At 42.2% G+C, this 19940-nt stretch overlaps 1 protein-coding gene across 3 annotated transcripts in view; it reads left to right on the forward strand.

Annotated features, from left to right (window-relative positions):
• ext1c (exostoses (multiple) 1c) overlaps positions 1-19940 on the forward strand; it is a 75908-nt gene that overhangs the window by 3038 nt on the left and 52930 nt on the right. For all 3 annotated transcript variants that reach the window (XM_051391287.1, XM_051391289.1, XM_051391288.1), the window contains exon 2: positions 7961-9362. In XM_051391287.1, the coding sequence (XP_051247247.1) occupies positions 8416-9362 (947 nt within the window). In that variant the 5' untranslated portion in view covers positions 7961-8415. The remainder of the gene's footprint in view (positions 1-7960; positions 9363-19940) is intronic.

The following is a 19940-nucleotide window of genomic DNA, read 5'->3' on the forward strand; positions in this document are numbered from 1 at the left end:
TGCAGAGATAAGATGAGTTGCAGGTTGGATGCACTGCGAGCAGGACCAGTTAATAAGGCAGATGGATTTCACTACATGCCGTTTCTGCTGTGTGTGTTGTCAGGTGCACAGCCAGGCACCCTGAACACGAAGCAGTGCACTTGCTGTATCAGTGTCCTCAGTAGGCTTTTCCAGTGCTCGGAGCTGTGTGCCAGTGGTACCTATGTTCTCTATGGTCTCTGTGTGATGCAGCCTGATCTGCACGTTTTTCTGGGACTGTAAACAGCTTTGCCAAATTCAGAGTGCGAGCTTGAACCTCCTAATAACTGTTCCTACCCATCTTCTTCATTCTGTTAATTAGCCCTTGTGGCGTTGGAGAGCAGCATATTGTTGAGACATAATTAATCAACCCGGCTTGTAATTATGCTGGGTTTGGAATGTGAGCGCGGTTGGGAGGCTGGTTGCGTTGCAGGGCGTTCAGCTTGAGGTAAACATCTTATTAACCGTGTCAGAGTCCCTTAGCCCACGTGGAGCAAGTACAGTTTTATTAAGGTGGAGAGGAACGTGCTGTTATCCATTTTATGAATATGGCGTCGTAAAAGAACCAGCACTTGATTAAGTTTATGGTCATTATGGTTCAGAGGTGGTCGAACTAATGGAAAAATACTCCGGTAGCTGCGTGGAGACAGCAGGAGAGAATTTTTTTTTTTTTAAAGAAGCCATTTGTTCAGCATAGACCAAAATGCACATATGCGTGTGTGTGTGTGTGTGTGTGTGTGTGTGTGTGTGTGTGTGTGTGTGTGTGTGTGTGTGTGTGTGTCTGCTTATATATGCGTATGGTGTGTGGGAGTGTTAAAAGCGCCTCGATTTCAAAGGGCAACTAGGTGAGGAGAGAAAATAGAACATGGATCACATCCCGGTTGTAAGCCTTTAATGCAGGTCTGTCAGGGGAGACAACACCTATTTTCTTTATACGCAGCAGGATTTTTACTCTGGCTCCCCACAGACTGACTGATACGACTACAGACAAACCTCATGCTCAGTGACGCCTGCTTAGGTTGTACACAGAAAGAGATATAAATGCAACCCCGCTGTTATGTGGGCATTCACATTTACAGCAATAAAAACACAGTTAATGAGCAAATACACAAGTTCCTGGCTAGACCAGCCCGTCTGGTCACTGTAATGAAGAACCATGCACTAACACAATGGTACCCAAACTGAGGGTTGGGACCCCCAAAGTATTCGCAACAGATAAATTTGAGGGGTCATGAGATGACAAAGTGGGTAGGAAGGCAGAAAATATGTGTATTGTCAACAAAAATATATCCTCATATCCTCAGGCCCTTAAAGGTTTCATCCTTAAGATTTTTCTTGAAATCATACCTTATTCTACTTGGTAGATTTAATTGTAAATGGTAGAGTTCCGCCATTACCACGCTGGGTTCAAGTAGCCTTCACATGCATGAGGGATGTACAGGAAACAATGCAAGATGTAACTCAGCGTAATCTTATCTCATCGATAACGGCTAACCAATGTACTGTTCACTCTCTATACACTGACTCAGAGTTATATCAAGTTACTGCTAATGTAAAACCAAGATTTCCTTCTGCTGCTTCCTAAAGCTTCACATTAAAAGCATCGAACTGGCGAAACACGGGATGACTTTTATTATAAATCGATAACTGTCTTTTTCTGCATTTTCTGACTCAAACTCACTACAGGCCTGTATCTTATTGGTCAAGATATTTGTCCACATGATAAAACAGATCCTGAATCTTCCATATATGACAGTAACTCAAAGTTGTGCAAAGGTCTTGTGCCTTTTGCCTTTTCTGTTGAATTTCAGACAAAGTAGCAGCCAGAGTGTTTACTGCTTCCATAATTAAATACCGCTTACCACTGGTGGCGCCAAATCAACCAGAACTGAAATCTTAGACATTACAAGTTAAAGCCATTAATGAATGAAAAACTGTCTTTGTTTGACCTCCATTCGGTGACCTATGCAACCTGTATTGAGGGGTCACAAGTAGACTAGGGTAGGCAACATTGGAAAGACTAGATAGAGATGGCTAGATTTTGAAAGTAGATACAAACGGAGCTATACATTTTGACTTTCTCTGGCAGGTGGCAGGCAGAGTGCACAGAGGTAGGTAGACAATGAATGATTGGTAGGGCTTATTACAGGCCTGTGACTGCCACAGATTTCATTTAATTCTTTTCAGAGCGTTTGATTTATTGATGTCTGGTGGGATGTAAAGAAGAGAATCTAATAAAAACATGCTTCTGAAATACATTACCCTAGCTTTAAGGGGTCACAAGCCAAAAAGATTTAGAACCACTGCAATAACACAAACAACACAGCGTGGCTATCTTCTGGTCCCGTAATGACAGAGTCCGAGGTTTAATTTTAGCTCGACCGAGCCTTTCACCTCACCACAAGATTTGAGTTTTCTTCAGAAAACTTCATTTTGCTGAACTAATATGTCGCCAGCTCTAGGCCAGCAAAAACAGACATGCCAGATGTGTGTTTAAGTATACTTTAAACACACGCAAACACACATGCACACACACTCAGAGCCACAAAAAGCCACTGAAAGGCCCGCTGCCACTGAACACTGGCATTTGTACAGTGTAATCACCCAGGATTTGTGTCAGTGTATAGGCTTCCATCCTTCAGGTGGACTGCCTTTACAAGCTAACCATATCATTTTGGATGGAATGGAAATCTCATTTTACCAGGCATTTGGCTCATCCAGTGCCAATTTGCAACCTGCTCTATGTCACTACACAAATCATTTCAGACATAATAATGCTGCTGCTTCTCATACACTGGCAATGACTCCACTACCCGGAGAATGACAGTAATGGTAGTGGATTTCATTTTGAGCGTTTACAATGTCAGTTGTGCTCAGCACTGGTGCTGTGGCCAGAAAACAGCAAATTGAACAAATAAGGAGAAAGCCAATCTGTCCCTGAAAGGCAGAAATCGCTTTATAAAAAATATCCCATTTGGTGGAAGAAAATCACAAATTGACAAATGCTGATTTTCTTGCAGAAGGCCATCATCGGTGACATCCATTTCAGAGCACGTCAGTTTTCATTTTCTATCAAAGCCTGCATAACCACAGTTGAATAAGCTGCTGTGTAAACACAATTCAAGGGAGACAGATGGGATGACAAATTTCAATTCTATTTCCCTGAATGACTTAATAGTGTCGTTCCCTGGAAAACAGTGGCAGGTAGAAACTGTTGAGGGAAGCCCTTAGGGCCCTCAGAGAGAAAAAGATCCCTGGCAGGAAGTATAGGGGTTGGGTCCAGCTGTCATCCATGAAATATCGATCATTAAGTCCCTCTCCCCCTTGTCATTCTCTCCTTGTAGGCCACTTTAATGTCCTTCATGCTCACCTTTTATCCCCCTTGACTTGTTTCTCTCCTGTCCTCTTAAGTACTGACCTTCCCATGTCCTCCATGTTGGACTGTATTCAACAGCTTCAGTCCAGCTTCAGAAAGAAATTACATTTAGTAAAGAAGTTCAGCTTTTTAAAGTTGTATTCCTTAAAATTTCAGTCCTTGTATTAGTAAGTGCAATTTAATCCTGCAGCAAACATCAGCCAAACAAACTCACGTTATTTTAATAAAGTCAGTCAATCATAATAATCAATAATAATTGTAACTGTGATCTGATTTTAGGCTGCATGTAGCATGAGTAGTTTTCGGTACAACCAACAGTAAAGTTGGTTACATTACTGAGAAATATGAGGTGTGCAGCCTGATTCCTCTCATCTTACAGCTAAAATATTGATAATAAATTGATAGATAGTATCAAAAATGGGGTTTGATTTCAGGATTCTAATAACATATAGTATGTTCAGTAGGAGAGTACGTCAAAGCTGAAGCATTTTAGAGAGTTGAGGTGCACAAACAACTTGAGAGGTACTCTCTTTGCTGCAAGGATATGGAACATTGTGAAGAAAATCTGGTTTGTCCTGCTGTCATGGTACACGATCCACCTGCCACTTTATGTTAGCTGATTTTAATGCAGTCTACATTATTACATTTTTTTTCTCTTTGCAGTGTTGACACAATTTAATTCCTTGCTCAGTACACTCTAAATGAACCTTCCTAGACGATTCTTTGCACTCAAGGCGAGCAAATGATCAAAGAATTGTTGGCCTTGCAGAGTGTATTTCTCATGTCTGTGATTAAGTGTTTTGTGCCCCTTACTTCATCCCGCCTCCCCCGGCCCCCTTTTTAGGATGAAGCTGGAATAATTGAAAAAGGAAAACAGCAGAAAAATGGTATTGTTTCTACGTCAAACCCTCCAGTCGGCTTAGGTAGGGTAGTAAAAGGAGGTGAAAGGAGAGGAGAAAATAGAAGGAGGGAATCGTGGAAGGCAGCACGTGTACTGTAGGAATTGAGGGAAGAAGGTATAGATGGGAAACAAATGACGAGGGGTGGAACTGTAGGGCTCTGAATCCTGCTCTCACCTTTCCTTGAACCCCGTCCTTCCACCTTCAGGCCCCTTTATTCAATGAGCCTTGTGGCTCTTTCCAGTGCTAGTCACCCAACCATAATGATCCATCATTGATCCATGACAGAGGGACTTCTCTCACCACTTAAAGCCACTTTGTGTGTGTGTATGTGTGCATCCATATGTGTGTGTGTGTGTGTGTGTGTGTGTGTGTTTTCTTGCTAATTTGCAGCTCCAAAGATGTTGTCAGGCCCGTTCAGGTCTGGGCAAGCCCCAGAGTTTGACTGGGTTACATTCATCATTATCGCTCCGAGTTAATGGCCACACACTGCCGTTGTACAGTTTGCCCGTGCACACAAGTGGGATGATAGGGATCAACATAATGGTGTTTAACAGAAGCTTTTACACACCTGGAGCTGTCAGGCAGAGAAATGAGGGAGTGGATTTTTTTTTTTGTGGTTAGATATTTAAAAATAGGTAGGTTCATGCTGTAATATCCTGTAATATTATCTTCAGTGATTATCTTCAATTCACATAAATCCTCAAATCCTCCTCTAAACCTGTAACACCACATTGACTCAGTAATTTCTCAAGTATTGTAATTTTTTTGATAAATTCAAATCCGAGCATTGAGCTTCTATTATTTGATAACTTACATGAACATGGTGTCAAGTGAAGGTTAAAAATAAGCATGTCTTATTGTGAAATTGCAGTTAAGGCATGGGAATGGAAACTCCTATTGTTGATCCAGTGGTAACATACAGACCTCAGTGCACTTAAGTCAATGTAAATATCCTTAGTAGACTGTTATTTTCGCACAGCAATGATGCCAATGGCATAAGATTAGATAAGGCAACGGAATAAATTCTTCATGCCCATCATCATTACCATCATCATAATGATACCCTCCATCACTTTTCTATTACACCTTCTTGCCATCACTATCAATTATCCCCACAACCACAAATCACCAGGACAGAGCTCGTACATCTCTCACCGGAGTGTATCCTGACGAAGATTGAGGTGTAATTGTGCGCTGGTGGCAGGGGATATAAAACTCGAAAAAAATAAAGAAGGGAAAATCAATGCCTTAACTAAAGGAGCAAGTGAATTATTGATGAGGAGAATGTAATGGGATCCCAAGTGTCTATTTCTCCCAAACTGGGAGAAATAGACTGGGATGGCTTGCTGCTCAGGCTGCTACAGTCGTAGTCAGAGAAGTAGAAACAAGGAAGGTGCCAAAAAACACCCACGAACATCTCCACAGGCAGATTATCTTACCTGAATTATCTGGTGCAGTTTAGCTGGGGTCATTCCTATGTTCCCAGGGTCCTATGTTCCCCAGATTTATATGACACATAATGGGAACATGGCAAAGGGCCTCAGTTCTAGAGGTAGAGATAGGGTTAGGGGATTAGGGACCCTTGGATTATAGATACAGCTAATACATATTCCAACCCACAGGCAACCCTAAATTCCCTAGTTCCAGCCATTAATTTGCGCCACCCTTGCATTACTGTAAATGTACTGTTCATGATTTTGCCATCTATGGCGTCAAATCCCACATCGTTCCTCACTTCACCTCTCTGTCGGTTTGGTGTCCGTTCAACACAGCTCGATACTTTTCCCGATTTCGCATTAGCAAAGAGAGCAACAATAGATCAGAGAGACAGGGCTTTCCTGAAATGCACTATCGGAGAACAAGGCACAGCTTGTTGAGTTTGAACAGATCATAACAGATTGGATATTGGATTTTTTTCCCCCCACTGTCTGAATGAAAAGTGACATTCCTAGTAAGTACATGTAGGTCTGCAAGCTTATCTTTACTGATTAATCTGGGTATTCATTTTTTGATTAATCTGGATTGATATTGATTCATCAGAAATCGACATGAAGGTAAAGGTGACATATTAAGATTTTTTAACACGTCCAACCAGTCGAAACAATTTAATAATTCACAGAAAATCCTCACATTTGAAGAGTTGGAATCAGCAGTTTTTTGCTGGATAAAGGACGTCAGTTATAAATTGAGCCATTTTGCAGCAATTCACAACGTTTCAACACCACTTGAAGATACAAAAACATTCACAAACACATTACAGTGCGCACAGTTTGTGTTTCCATATACATATAGATACTGCCGCATCTACAGACAAACAGACAAATATATGTAACACTTATGTAGAGCATTAATCTGTCCCTGTTGAGCGGTGTAATAACTCTGCGTTTAGCTTTATATCTTTAGTCGTTGGATTTAATTCTGATTTGTGGATTGAAGAAGTTGTAGGACCGTCAAGTTAAAGGACCCCCGCTGAAAACTTGTGTGGATAAACTGAAAAGCCACGGTGGTCCAGCTTAATACAATACAGTCTTTCTTAATTTCTCCAAAGCTTTCACACATAAATCCTTATTTCCTTCCTTACTATCCTTTTGAGGGTGGAGAAATCAGAGGATGAATTGTTTACCCACATCACCAGTGTGCTGTTTGTTTTATTGCAAGCAGAGAAGGCAGGCATCACTTCTGCTTGGCTGGAGAAGAGGTAGAAACGGGGAATGTCAATGAGAGGTAGAGAGAGAGAGCGGCCAGGTGAGACCTGAAAGCTGCCTTTGTGTGGCAGTTGGCAGTACGAACACTGCCCTTCACTGTGAGGTGTTCTACACACACACACACACACACGCTCAAGTGTACTGTACATGTTGGGGAGTTATGGGGGGATGTTTGGCAAAAATATGAACGCTGAAAAACCGTTGCAAATTTACAACTGTAACAAAAAAGAATTCACTCAGACGCTCCAAGGTGAACCAACGTTTCAGTGCCATAAAATGGCTCTGTTTTCCTTCTGCGTTTCCACATCTCCATTTCAGATGCTAAACACTCTCTTATTTTCTCCTCCACTTCACCTCAACTGTATCTGGCTCAGTTCAACTGAAGCCTGAAGAGCATGATAATATCTAGTCCTGTCTGCTGCTCCAGGTTTAACATACCCCCGCAAAAGACTATTCCAGAAGTCAGTACACATCACAGCACATGTAAGCCTGAAAATATTAATCTTTTTCACAGGAATATGGAAGCCAGAGAGGGACAGAGATAAAGGGAAGGTGGACTTCATGAAGATATGGCTCTGATGTGTGGCTAATCAGGGATGGATGCCTTTTTGTGAGAGTTTCTCATTTCTCTCTTCATGAGCTTAAGCTGAAGAGGGATTTTAACAGTTTAAAATTCTCTACTGCCTGTGAAACATTACCCAGCTGTGCTACTGTATTGCTATTTGATTACATGTGTGTTTGTGTGTATTGAATGTGATTGGGGTTGCATATTACATACATCTGTTCAAAATGAAAAGCGAATGAAAGCTCATACCCATTGGACTATCAAAACTGTTAGCGATGGCATCTCTCAAGACAGCAGTTCTACAATTAATCACAGATTACACCCCGTGTTGGTTGCAGAATGGCAACTCTGTCTGTGCACTGATCGGTATTCTTGTTTGTTTGCTTCTCCCCAGGAGGGGCCCTGCAGACAGGAGTCGCGCCAGGCACCATGAGGCTGCAAGCTTGGCCTGAGAGAGCAGCGAAATCCCCCTTCATCACTCTCAACCAGGCTGGGCAGCGTAAGAAATGCACACAGAAGCACCAGCAGCAGCAGCGCATGCCACGGCAGAGACAGGCTAATACACACATCTGAGAGTACAGTGAAGAGCAAATGGGGAAGGCAGAAAGAGGGTGAGTGAGGGGAGTCAGTAACTCAGATTGCGTCATCCTAAATGGCAAAGTGGACTGGGCCACACTCAGAGGCAGTGATGTCCTTGTTAACACATTGTCCTCCGTTAGAAGCTCCTTGTTAGAAATCACAAATCAGCCCCCCGCCCCTGTGAGGCCACCGAGCTGAGGGGCAGAGGAGGAGAAAAAACAGAGGACGAGAGAGAGATAGAGCGGAAAATAGAGACTGTGACAGGCCCCCATGCAGGCCCGTAAGAAGTATGTTCTGCTGGGCTTGTGTGCGTGCTGCTGGCTGGTCCTCTTTTACTGGGGCGGAGGAGTCCAGCTACGTCTGTTCCGGCTGCTGACACGGCAGCGGGGTGAAGTGGTGCGCCCCTGGCCCAACTGGACCGACAGGGCCTTCCTGCCCCGCTATGCCCACCTGGATGAGCTCCAGACGGACCCCGGGACGGCCGAGTCGCCCCGCCAGCGCCGGCAGGCATGGTCGGCCATTTATAAGGACAGTCGCTGCCGCATGGAGACCTGTTTTGACTTCTCGCGGTGTCGCCGTAGAGGCAGGGAAGGGTTCAGAGTGTATATATATCCATCAGAGAAAAATGACCGCGTGTCAGAGAGCTACAGGAAGATCCTGACGTCTATAGGTGAGTCACGGTACTACACATCAGACCCCCGTGAAGCATGTCTGTTCGTCCTCGGGATAGATACCTTAGATCGGGACCAGCTATCAGGACAGTTTGTGCCCAATGTGGATGAACGTATACGTGGTTACCCGCTGTGGAATGATGGCCGGAACCACCTGATCTTCAACCTGTACTCAGGCACCTGGCCTAACTACACAGAGGACCTGGGCTTCAACATCGGCCAGGCCATATTAGCCAAAGCCAGCCTCAACACAGAGCATTTCAGGCCGGGCTTTGACGTCTCCATCCCGCTGTTCTCAAAGGATCACCCGCAGAAGGGTGGAGAACGGGGCTGGCTGGTGAGGAACACCATACCGCCACGAAGAAAGTACCTGCTGATGTTCAAAGGAAAGCGTTACCTGACGGGCATCGGCTCAGACACCAGAAACGCCCTACATCACATCCACAATGGGAAGGACATTGTGTCGCTGACGACGTGCCGCCACGGAAAGGACTGGGAGAAGCACAAAGATGCCCGCTGTGACCATGACAACCTGGAATATGAGAGGTAAGACAGGGGTCACATGGCCAGTGGGGAGGGCGGTAATGAGGTGCCGTTCAAATGAGAAGCGAAATGTGTTGCTGTACAGGGATTTAAAGGAAACCGTTGTCAAGTGTAATATTTTTTTATTAGGAAATACACCATGGTGTTGTTCCATTTGCCTTCTTATTTGAACTTTACATGCTGTTTTATTGGTCTTTTAGATGTCACTGATTTTCTACAAGCCCTGTGAGTGGTAGCTTTTGAGTCCCAGTGGTTATTCCAGTCTCTCTTTTATGGTTGCACAATTTTTGACTATTTAGGTTTATGATGTTTGGCAGTTGCTTTTGAGATCAAAGATTTTAGACACAAACTCAAGTCTCTGGAAATTTAGATTCAGGTCACTATTTACAGCAATTCTTCTATTCTTGTCTTATGTATTGTTAAAAGTAAAGCAAACAGTGGTTGTAATGTATTCAACTTGTATAACTGAGCTCTTCCATTATTCAGAGTGTAAATAAATCTTACAGTATGATAGACAAACAAATAAGTATTCAGCCAAACTTGCATGCGCATACAGTTATTTCCATTTTGTACTTGGGTGTTTGTAAGACAAAGAAATAAACATAGCCACGGCTAATTAATTACGACGGAAACTACACTGGGTAATGAGCCAAAGCAAAGGTCACAACAAAGAATGGCTTTGTGAAATCTCTGATTTCCTCAGTGAATAAACTGCTGCTGGGTGTAAGGTGTAAATGATTATTATTTTTTGAATCATTCTGTTCATTTTTATAAATATTCTCTTGCTGTTGTTGTTGCATGGAAGAAGAGCTTGCCATTTCCACTTTAATGTAAATTATATTGCGGAGTTTACTGATTAGATGGTGGGTGGAGTGGATAAAAGACATTGGGAAATTGGATTCCAGCTACATCTGCAATACTTAGGGCAACAATGTATTATTGAAACCAATTACTTTCCGCATTTGACCTTTGCTGGGTTTGAAAACAGTTTGTACAAAGGCATATATTATTGCACAATATATATTTCCACATCATTCCTATGTACAGGCCTTTTCACAGAGTGGTTTCAAGTATGTGAGCACCATTGTTGAGTTAATAAAAGCGTTAGGAAACACCCATCTGCTATTACATGTTGCAGCAGCTTGGTAAACATGTCTCATCCTCCGAGTACTCCTACTGGCTTATTAGAGCTCAGACAGTGATTTAAAAACAGATGGAAATAGATGCACGTACTCAAAACACACAATAGGAACTTTTTGTAAAATGTCATTCACATTATGCTGTGGTGTAAACTGTGTTGACACTGCCTCAGATGTGTTGGATTTAGCAGCTCAGTGTTGCAGTGCGTGCAGACCCTGAATGGTGAGGGTGGAGGTCCTGTATGTTGGCGGTGGGAGTGAGGAAGGACTACTGAAGTTTTATGCAAAGTCATTATCTTCTATTATTCTATTCTGTAGTAATTACATAGTTGATATAGACAAACTATACCGCCCTGTAATCCCTCTGTTTCACTCATACTTGCTCAACCTACTCTTTGCAATAAAAGTCTCTGAAGCTGAAGTGCTGACAGGGCTCCTCATTATAAAGTCTATGCGCCTGTCCATTCATACATGGATACCCAGAGCAAGATAGTTTGATGGTGCAGAACATCCGCAGACAGGAGAAGATGGATTTCAGTGAAAAAACAACAAAGAAAGAATGAAAATAAAGAGTTAGAGCCACACCAAACTGTCTATTAAATTTCCCCCTGACATGGTAGACTCCTTCACAGTGTATGACTAAGAAAAAAGGACTATCAACAAAGTCATTATTCCATTAAGTTTGGAGGTAATTAATCCCTCAGCTGATTCGACAAACAAAAACCTAAATAAACAGTAATGGAGGATTGAGGCACTTTTATAGGAAAACTAAAGCTTTAAAAATGTTCTAGGTCTCAGATCAAACAGAATTTGTCTGTTTTATTGCCAAAACTCGGCAAAACTAAGTTCGTCCGTGTGCGAATAGCGTGGCGCTGAAGGCTTAATGGCGTTCTCGTTGGTGAATTATTCAAACCGCTAACGTGCTAGCCAGCCGAGAACATGCTAGCACTAGTTAGTCAGTCTGACCGTTAGTGACGATAAGTTCACACACACATTTGTAACTGTCGAGTAATACTCCAGCACAGGAGGTTTGAATTTATGAACTTTCTTCACCTTTAAGCAAACTAAAATGTAAGTGAACGTTCAGCAGTAGTCTGAAGCTCAGAATTCTTTTCATTATTAATTCATTTGCTTATTATTTTCTTAATTTACCTATTAATTGTTGAGTCCATTAAGGTTCAGAAATTCATCCATAATTTAAACACATTTCTATAGTATTTTTCTGCCATTTGACAAATGAATGTACTGTTTAGCAGACCTAAGATCATTAAAGTCAGAAGAACTGCAAACTAGAAATTTTACTCCGGCACATTTCTATTATTTTTATTTTATTTTTTTAAACTGCGTCTGTATCACTGAAATGCTTCTCCTCTGTAGGAGTGACTGAAACTTTTCTGGCACAAGTGAAGCCAACTGCTAAACCCCAATTTAGACCTAAGCCTCTGGGAGGTGGAAGTTGTTTTCAGGTGCTGTCAAATGAATGCTCAAAGCAAATGCCATTAAACGACACAATATGACTTTTCAAATATCGTTTACCTCGGGATCAGCAGTTACGAGGCGGTTCTGATCCAAGCACACTCCTCGCTGCCGTGGCCTGTAACTAGCTAGGGTTGTTTACATTGGGCCGGGCAGCAAAAGGGATGGAGCTGCTCAGCACTGTATGAATGAGCTCATTTATTCCACACAGCCCACTACTCAGACACCCGGGTGGGCAGGGGGTGTGTGGGGGAGGATGGGGTGGGTGGGGAGGTCCCATGTGGTATTCTGCAGTAGATTTGGACACGGCAACGGCTCCGAGGGTGTAAGGGTGTGAATGGGGGAGGCAATGTGAGGGACAGCTGCTGTTTGTAAGAAAAACACAAAAAGCTGGATGATTTTCTTCCCCCCCTCTCTCCCCTTTTGTATGAAGTCTCTTTCTCTGGAAACGAGAGGCATTTAGCCTGGGAGAGAGAGGTGTGAAGGAGGGATCCATCTCTCTTTTTTGCATCCTTTGAATCGCCCTTGGGAAGAGAAGAAGGGGATTTCAGAGGCGAGAGCATGAGAACCTGGGAGACCGTGAAATACAAATGAATGGAAGAAAAAGAAAAAGAGGACAATAAACAGACTGCACGAGCAAGGTTTCTGTCGGAAAACCAAGTTGGGGCCAGGTAGAGACACGCCCTTGCCCTGCCATCTGTCTACTGTTTTGACATATTCTCCCTCTCTCTTATGTCTTTACTTCAATCTCTCGATACTTTCCTTTCACTCCCCTCTCTTCTGTTTTTGCCAAAAATCCTGCACCTGAAAAGCCGGTATACTATAAATAATAGCCCATGTCACCAAGCGAGCATGTGTCCTGTGTGTGTGACTGTCACTGCTATATATGCATAAGACTGGGTGTGTGTGTGTGTGTGTGTGTGTGTGTGTGTGTGTGTGTATGTGTGAGAGAGACTGTGTCACGGTCAATGAGGCTCTTAGAAGGTGGCACCAGGTTAATGAGCACATGCATCTGGTACACCAGCAGATTAGCCCTGAGGGACCTGGACAAGACAGCAACCAACAGACAAAGGGCACGAGGAGGAGGAGGAGGAGGGGGGGACTCAGATGGACAGATAAACAGACTGTCATGACATTAATTGTCTGCCCAAATAAAAACATGATCATCCCACCCCCTGTCTTAGACAAATTTGAAAATGAATAGGGCTGTAAAGTAATTGTCTCCAAGACACACACATTGTTTTTTTTACACTGAACTTCATATAGTTTATTTTATTTTTTTATAGATAGGTAGATATTGCATAATAATAATAGTTCATAATAATAATTATTATTTAGTTTGAGTTCTTCTATACCCCTTTGCAGGAGACACTGTAACACTACAGCAATGTGTGAAAAAACACAGCTCCCTTAGTCATTGCAACTATTATATTTTTTATAAAGTAATCTGGTGGCAATTTCTCCAATTAATTAATCGTTGAGTCCAGAACCTAAAGTTATTCAATTTACAATGATATCAAACAGATAAAAGCAGCAAATCCTCACATTGGACAAGCGGTTTAACTGATAAATGACTTAACAATTAATCGATAATCAAGACAGTTTCCGAAGGATTTTCTGTCGACTAGTCATTTCAGCTCTAATTCATTTCAATGAGGCTACTGAGTAGATGCATTAGGGGAGCAAAAAAGTTTAACCTGGCCCAACCTTTGCAACAATGCAACATTATCCAGCAAGATGCTCCTCCGGCCAATCAAATAAGAGCAAATTTGTTCGATTACTTTTATTATTATAAACCGCTGTGCAGTGTTTGGTGTCTGATAAGCCTTCAAATGAATGGATCTATTACTCAAACTGATCTATTACTCCTCCTATTTCATTGTCTGTCTGTTAACTGGAACAACCCGCCCATACCAATGCAGCTCCTTATGTTTATTTAATGCAGACCTGTTTCCAGTCAGGATGGCCACTATACATTGGTCTACTAACCGCACATTGCAATACATATGAGCAAGACGGGCTGGTTTACCCAGGTAGCAGGAGGCATCATGTACCTGAGATTTCTGCATTTAGTCCAATACAGTGGACAGGAATGGGATTTGCGGTCCTCACAGCATTGAAAACAGCAGTGGCAGCATCCGTTTTTTCTAGAAACAGCATCCCAGTTACTCTCTAATCCACAGACCATTCTATTTTACAGGTTTCTTAGTGGATATTCCTGTGTGGTCTGTGGATTATCCTGAATCATCCATAACAAAGACGTCTATTCACCAAAACAAAGTAGTCTGCAACTCAGGAAGACATGCAGTCCCCCACTAAGGCTGACTGCTAGTGCAGGTTTAAACCGCATCACTGCCAGTCACTACTGAAGACGGCAGTGTAAAGCTGTCCTACTCTCTTAAAATATTTATGTTACACAAATGTTATGTTACTTTTTCTTCTTTTTTTGATGGAGTGCTGAATGGTTGCCTAATGCACTATTCTTTTGACTTTCTGAATCAACGATAATATCCCATGGTTGTTAGCAAAATATTTTTTTAAAAACAAATGAAGTTTAAATACTTTTACCCCTGCCATTTTCTATTAACCTAATTTTACTCTTTTAAAGTGCGGAATGATTGGTAAATGGTACCCAAAAATCCCATTAAAACCTGCCATAGGGAAAACGAAATCTGAATAGGAACAGAAGGTGCCTGGAAATACTTTTCTGGTCTATTGAATTGGTGTGTAAGTTTTAGTGTGTGTGTGTGTGTGTGTGTGTGTGTGTGTGTGTGTGTGTGTGTGTGTGTGTGCGCGCGTGTTATGGGTTATGGATGATATGAGAGAAAACAGAACAAAGTAGCAAAGAGACAAGTTGGAGGTAGGACACAGTGGTACCCAAGGCAATAAGAGCAGCAAGAGCAATGAAGAAAAGGAGAATGTCATGTGATAAAGATTACAAAAAAAATAGGAAAAAAAGACAGAGGGATACCGCAGGCAACTTAAGGAAAAAAGCGAGAATGAGACGGGGCAGGAGGAAGGGAGACAAAGGGAGAGAAAGATGGAGCAGAGAAAGAGGGAATTGGAAGAGAGGGGATACTTGAAGCAAGGGAGAAGCTGTGCTGCAGTCTAATGGCCTAGTTTCCCTCACTTTAGAGAATTCTCTGAGAAAGGGAAGAGAAACGTGCATTGTACAGTGAATGTAAATGAGCAAGAGTGTGAAAAAACAGAGAGGGGAGGAAGAAAAGCGAGGGATATTTAGGAGATACAAAAGGTACGCCAGAAAACACAAAGTTCTCAGGTCCCTTTTCGGACCGGCTAAGAACCGAGTGTGTGTGTGTGTTTGTGAGAGGGAACCGGGGGTTGAACGGAGACGGACAGGATGGGAGTGAGAGACTGAAGTGACGGGGAGGATGCGTAATGGCAAAACGCTGTACCCCTGTGTTTGTCTGAAATGGCCTCAGTGTATAAGGGCTGGTGCTGGAAACCGATGGGTCATTATTCATGACCCTCCTTGAAAAAACTCAAGGTTGTTGAAAGAGAAAGAGTGAGCAATCAGACTTTAAAAACCTGGGTAGCAGTTCAGGATGAATGCAGCATACTAATCAGACAAAACACAACTGGAGGACTGCAGGGGAGAGCGATTTAAGAGTATATTGGCTACGGTAAAAGTTAGAAGGAAATGCTTTAGAAATGCTCCCATGCATATGTAATTTTGAACAGGAAACTTGAAAACTTTAGTGCTGTAAAATGCCCTACAAAGGATTTCAATGAGGTGCGTGAACACTGATTGAGAATTGGAAAGGAAACAGTGTCATTGTTATCTGCCAGGAAACATAAAAAAGCCCCTTGTTACGTTGTTACTACTTCCGTACATGCACAATTTAGATTAATATGTGGGTGTGTGCACGAACGGTTGCGTACGTGTGTGTCCGCATCTGTGAACGGTATACGAGAGTGTGTGCGATTTGAGATTTTGGTAAACCAAAAAAGAGGCGCTGCAGCCCACTGTAATTAGGGCCTGTGAAATTGTACCTCTGAAGATGCTGTGGTCTGAGTGTGTGTGTGGTTTGTGTGGTCCGTCTCTGCTGTCTCTGTTTAGAATACTTGGAAATGAGAGGCAGCCTTGTGATTCTCTGGCACTTGTTCACTTCGTCCTCCGTTCTTTTCCTCCTCTCCATCTTTCTAATCCCACACATCAGTCTTCCTCCCTCACTGTGCTTCTGTGAAGTCTGGTCAAATATATTTTTAAAGGCAGCAAGGGCTTGAAATTAACCTATTTCTCACTAGCCACTGATGGATTTAGTTTTTCTTTAAATCTGCTATAATCTACTTTTTTTTTTTATCGAATGACAGCGTGTAATCTGTGAGGGGTCCCACATAGAATTATCACCCGACTCAGTAGTTCCCCCTTAGCTTTATTTACCATTTTATGTATGCTCCCTGCTCGACAGCCAAAACTAGCAGCTGGAGTTGGTGGAGACCAAAAATGAAGCTAACAGGAGAGTAAAGATCGGAGAAACACAACTCTGAATCTATGCTAATGTTGCTTCAAATCTTTTGGATGTCTTATAGTTTGCTAGTAAGTTCATCATGTCAACTTTATACTGCTTGTTTCTGTTTTCCCTAAATTGGCTAAAAATCAGTCAAAAGAAAATGCATCATTGATTGTCTGTTACTTAGCAACTAGTTGAAATGGAAACCGTTAATTTTCATTGGTTGAAACCAATAAATACTTTATGTCAACCACAGTGGGTGCATGATCTCAGTGGGTTCAATATGACCACAGGACTGAATACATTTAATAATCATTGTCAATGGTGATGAGGTTGATTTCGGGGTAAATCTGTATCAGTTTATTATCTACCAGACCACAGTTTTATGTTGCCAAGCCATTTTATGTTTATTTCTGCAAGATCATAACTACATACTCTTTTGACTATTCAACTTTAATGAATTCTGGCAGACAGATAATACTCAGGCATGGAATAACTTGTTAGGTTTTGGGTCTGACCTGAATCTGAAAATTCTTTGTTTATATGATTATGTTTTAGCCACAACTGTAAGAGAGCAAGACACTCGATCTCAAATCCAAAAGGCATGTTTGCAAGGTCACAAAATCAAATTTAACTTCACTTCAAATGATGGGAATGATGTCTTTGGCTGTAACATTGACTTGGAAGAGTGTTCAGTGTTGGCGGAGGTTTGCGCTCACTCAGAGTCTTCTGCAGCTCCCCAGAACGCTCATCTACTCATCTGCAAGGCAGAAAAGCACAGCTTTAATTCCACAGTCTTGCGACAATTCAAGTTTGTAGTAAAACGCAGGCTAGTCACAACCTGCTTGTCATTTCTCATTGAATGTTTTTGGTCAAATCTTCATCCTGTCATTGTTCTCTCCACCGCAGCTCACAGTTCAACATCATGAGTCATATTGGTAGCCTCCGACTGCTATTTCAGTTTGAGTTTCTCGTCAGTCTCGCTCCTCCATTTTTTGAAATAGGTTATAATTTATCCGTCTAGTCTGAGTGCATTCAGTGTGACAAACACTTGTTGTTTACAAGACACACGGGCAAAACCAGTGGCATTGGAACCACACAACCACATGATGTAATCAAGGTCTCAACGGTTTTGTGTTGCACAAATTCTTCAACAGTGTTTTTCATACGGTAGACATATCTGCCACACCCAGGCTTTACCTACATTTTGATTGCTAATTGCTGTGACCTAATGTCTAATTGCATGCATACACGCACATGTAAGGACTGCAGTTCGCAATTATTATTTCTCTGTCTCTAACTCACGCCTTTTTAGCGTGTATCCTCTGCACAACCCCATAACTTTTCTCCCAGCATCTTGTCGTCGTCCTCCTTCTCCTTTCACTTTTTTTCACGCTGTACTGTACAAAGTCCTCCTACAGTTGACTGCAAGCCTCCTACCATATTTCTGAATTCCAGTATGCATAATTTAGCAACAGACCCTGCTTCTCCATGAAGGCAAACTTTTCTGACAGCACAGACGTCTGTAGTGTTACACACAGTTTTCTTGCACGCCATTGTGTTACATGCACATGAATGCACCTAGGCGTGCATGCCAACACTGACGAACTATCCCCTCTTTGCTCTCACTTGCTAATCTATGCATTCCTGCATGCAAAAGGTCAGGAAAAGTTTTACAGTATATGAGCCTCGGAGTGTCAAACAAGGTTTCTAATCCACTCTGTAAGAAGCAAATGTGTTAAAGCATGTGGCCCTCCATAAGAAGCCTTACAGCCAGTCACTGCACCATGTTGTGCTACTACCTCAGTGCTAAAACTAAACCAAAAAAAGTGTTGTTAATGCATGATATTCAATTTTGGGATGAAACCTTTGGTTTGTCAGTAGATGCAACAGACCTGCCTTCATTTTTTTGGTCTTTCCATTCCAAAAATCATAGAATCTAGACATATTATGCAGCTAATGCAGTCCAGCTGTTTCAAATGAGCTCAGTTTACCTGTAATATCCGCTGTCTGTTGGTTGACCTCGCTGTGTTCATTTATTACAGACATATGTGAAATAAGTGATCATTTAAAAATACATCTATTTTGGACTGATCGTCTCGGGGATTTTGGAAGCAATAGTAGCTCACGAGTCACACAGGGACCACAACTAGTAAAAAAATCCTGGCAGGCATAACCTCAATTTATTTCTAAGGATTTCAGGATCTAGTTAATCCAGGTAGACCATTTGAGTGGTGCCGTGTAGTTACAGTAGGGTCCTTGTGTCAAAGTTACGACAGTAGTAAAAAATATCTTTTGTGGTCTGAGTTTTTGACTGAAAATAATAATGTTTTCAAAACAGTGTGCTAGAGCTTCTACTAAGCCAAAATCTATTTCTTCTCTAAAAAGAGCTTGATCTGGGCTGATACAATAGATGATGACTCATAGAGGAGTTTCAGTGGTTCAAATCTGGTTTGTGAGGTTATGAGGATACAAATTCCAAAGTGATGTCTGCAACTTGACCCAGCCTGATGGGTTTGACATATTCGGGTTGAATTTGGGATCATTTTCATGTGCATACTGTGAGTTTCTGGGGAACAAAAAGAAAACTGGTGAAGGAGAACTTGTAATAGCTGCCAGTTTATCAGGGTCTGGATGTTCTGTTCCTTTATTCATCTGGTTTGTAAAGATTTGGAGAACATTTTGCAACACTGCTTTTTGTCATTGTGTTCACATCAGTGCAAAGTGATTTTGATGTGATTGTTATGATTGTTTTCAATGTAAAAAAAATATTGGCTTCATGCTTCCTGCAGGCTTTGGGCTTGAACATTTTATTAGCTGGCTTGGGCTGTAATGGATCAGGCTGGGCCAGATTCAAGGCCCCACCTTTTGGTGTTGAAATCAGGGAGCTACATCCAACACTTTTTGCAACTTTCCAAAACCGACAACCTGACACCTACTTCATGCAGCAATTGGCCAAGTGTGCGGAGGATGTCGACTTCCCTCTCAAGCTCTCTTTTCTATTTGCGGACTGCAACCAAGCCTGAAATAATTTGCAGAGTAACACAAGTTTCACACTGGCAAAGCGTTCGTTTTTCACTATCACCTCCTCATTTCTCAATTACTTCAACTCATGCTTTGTTTTCTCTTTTAAACTCCAGTATATATGGCCTGGGCGTCTCCAGTCTGTCAGGTGCCTATCAGGTTTCTTAAGGAAGACCGTTTGGCCCTGGGGCTCCCTCACCAGTGTGGGTGTCCTCTTAATGGGTGCCCATTCAGCGCCCTAATGGGCCCTTTATCAACCCCGGCTAACACTACAGCGATCATAGCAGGAAAAGCCTCTGGCGACCTTGCTCGCTTTTGTCCAGGCCAACTGGAGCGTAAAAGCTTTGACAATGACAATGCAGTTGGGAGAGAAAAAGAGAGAGAGACGTGGAGAGAGACATTTCTCATTCCTTATGCAGTTAAGGAGCTGAACCTCTGCTGAGTGGACTGGATTTCACTTGTTTACT

The sequence above is a fragment of the Dicentrarchus labrax genome, unplaced genomic scaffold (genome assembly GCF_905237075.1).
Source record: "Dicentrarchus labrax unplaced genomic scaffold, dlabrax2021, whole genome shotgun sequence".
In the NCBI taxonomy this organism is placed as follows: Eukaryota; Metazoa; Chordata; class Actinopteri; family Moronidae; genus Dicentrarchus; species Dicentrarchus labrax.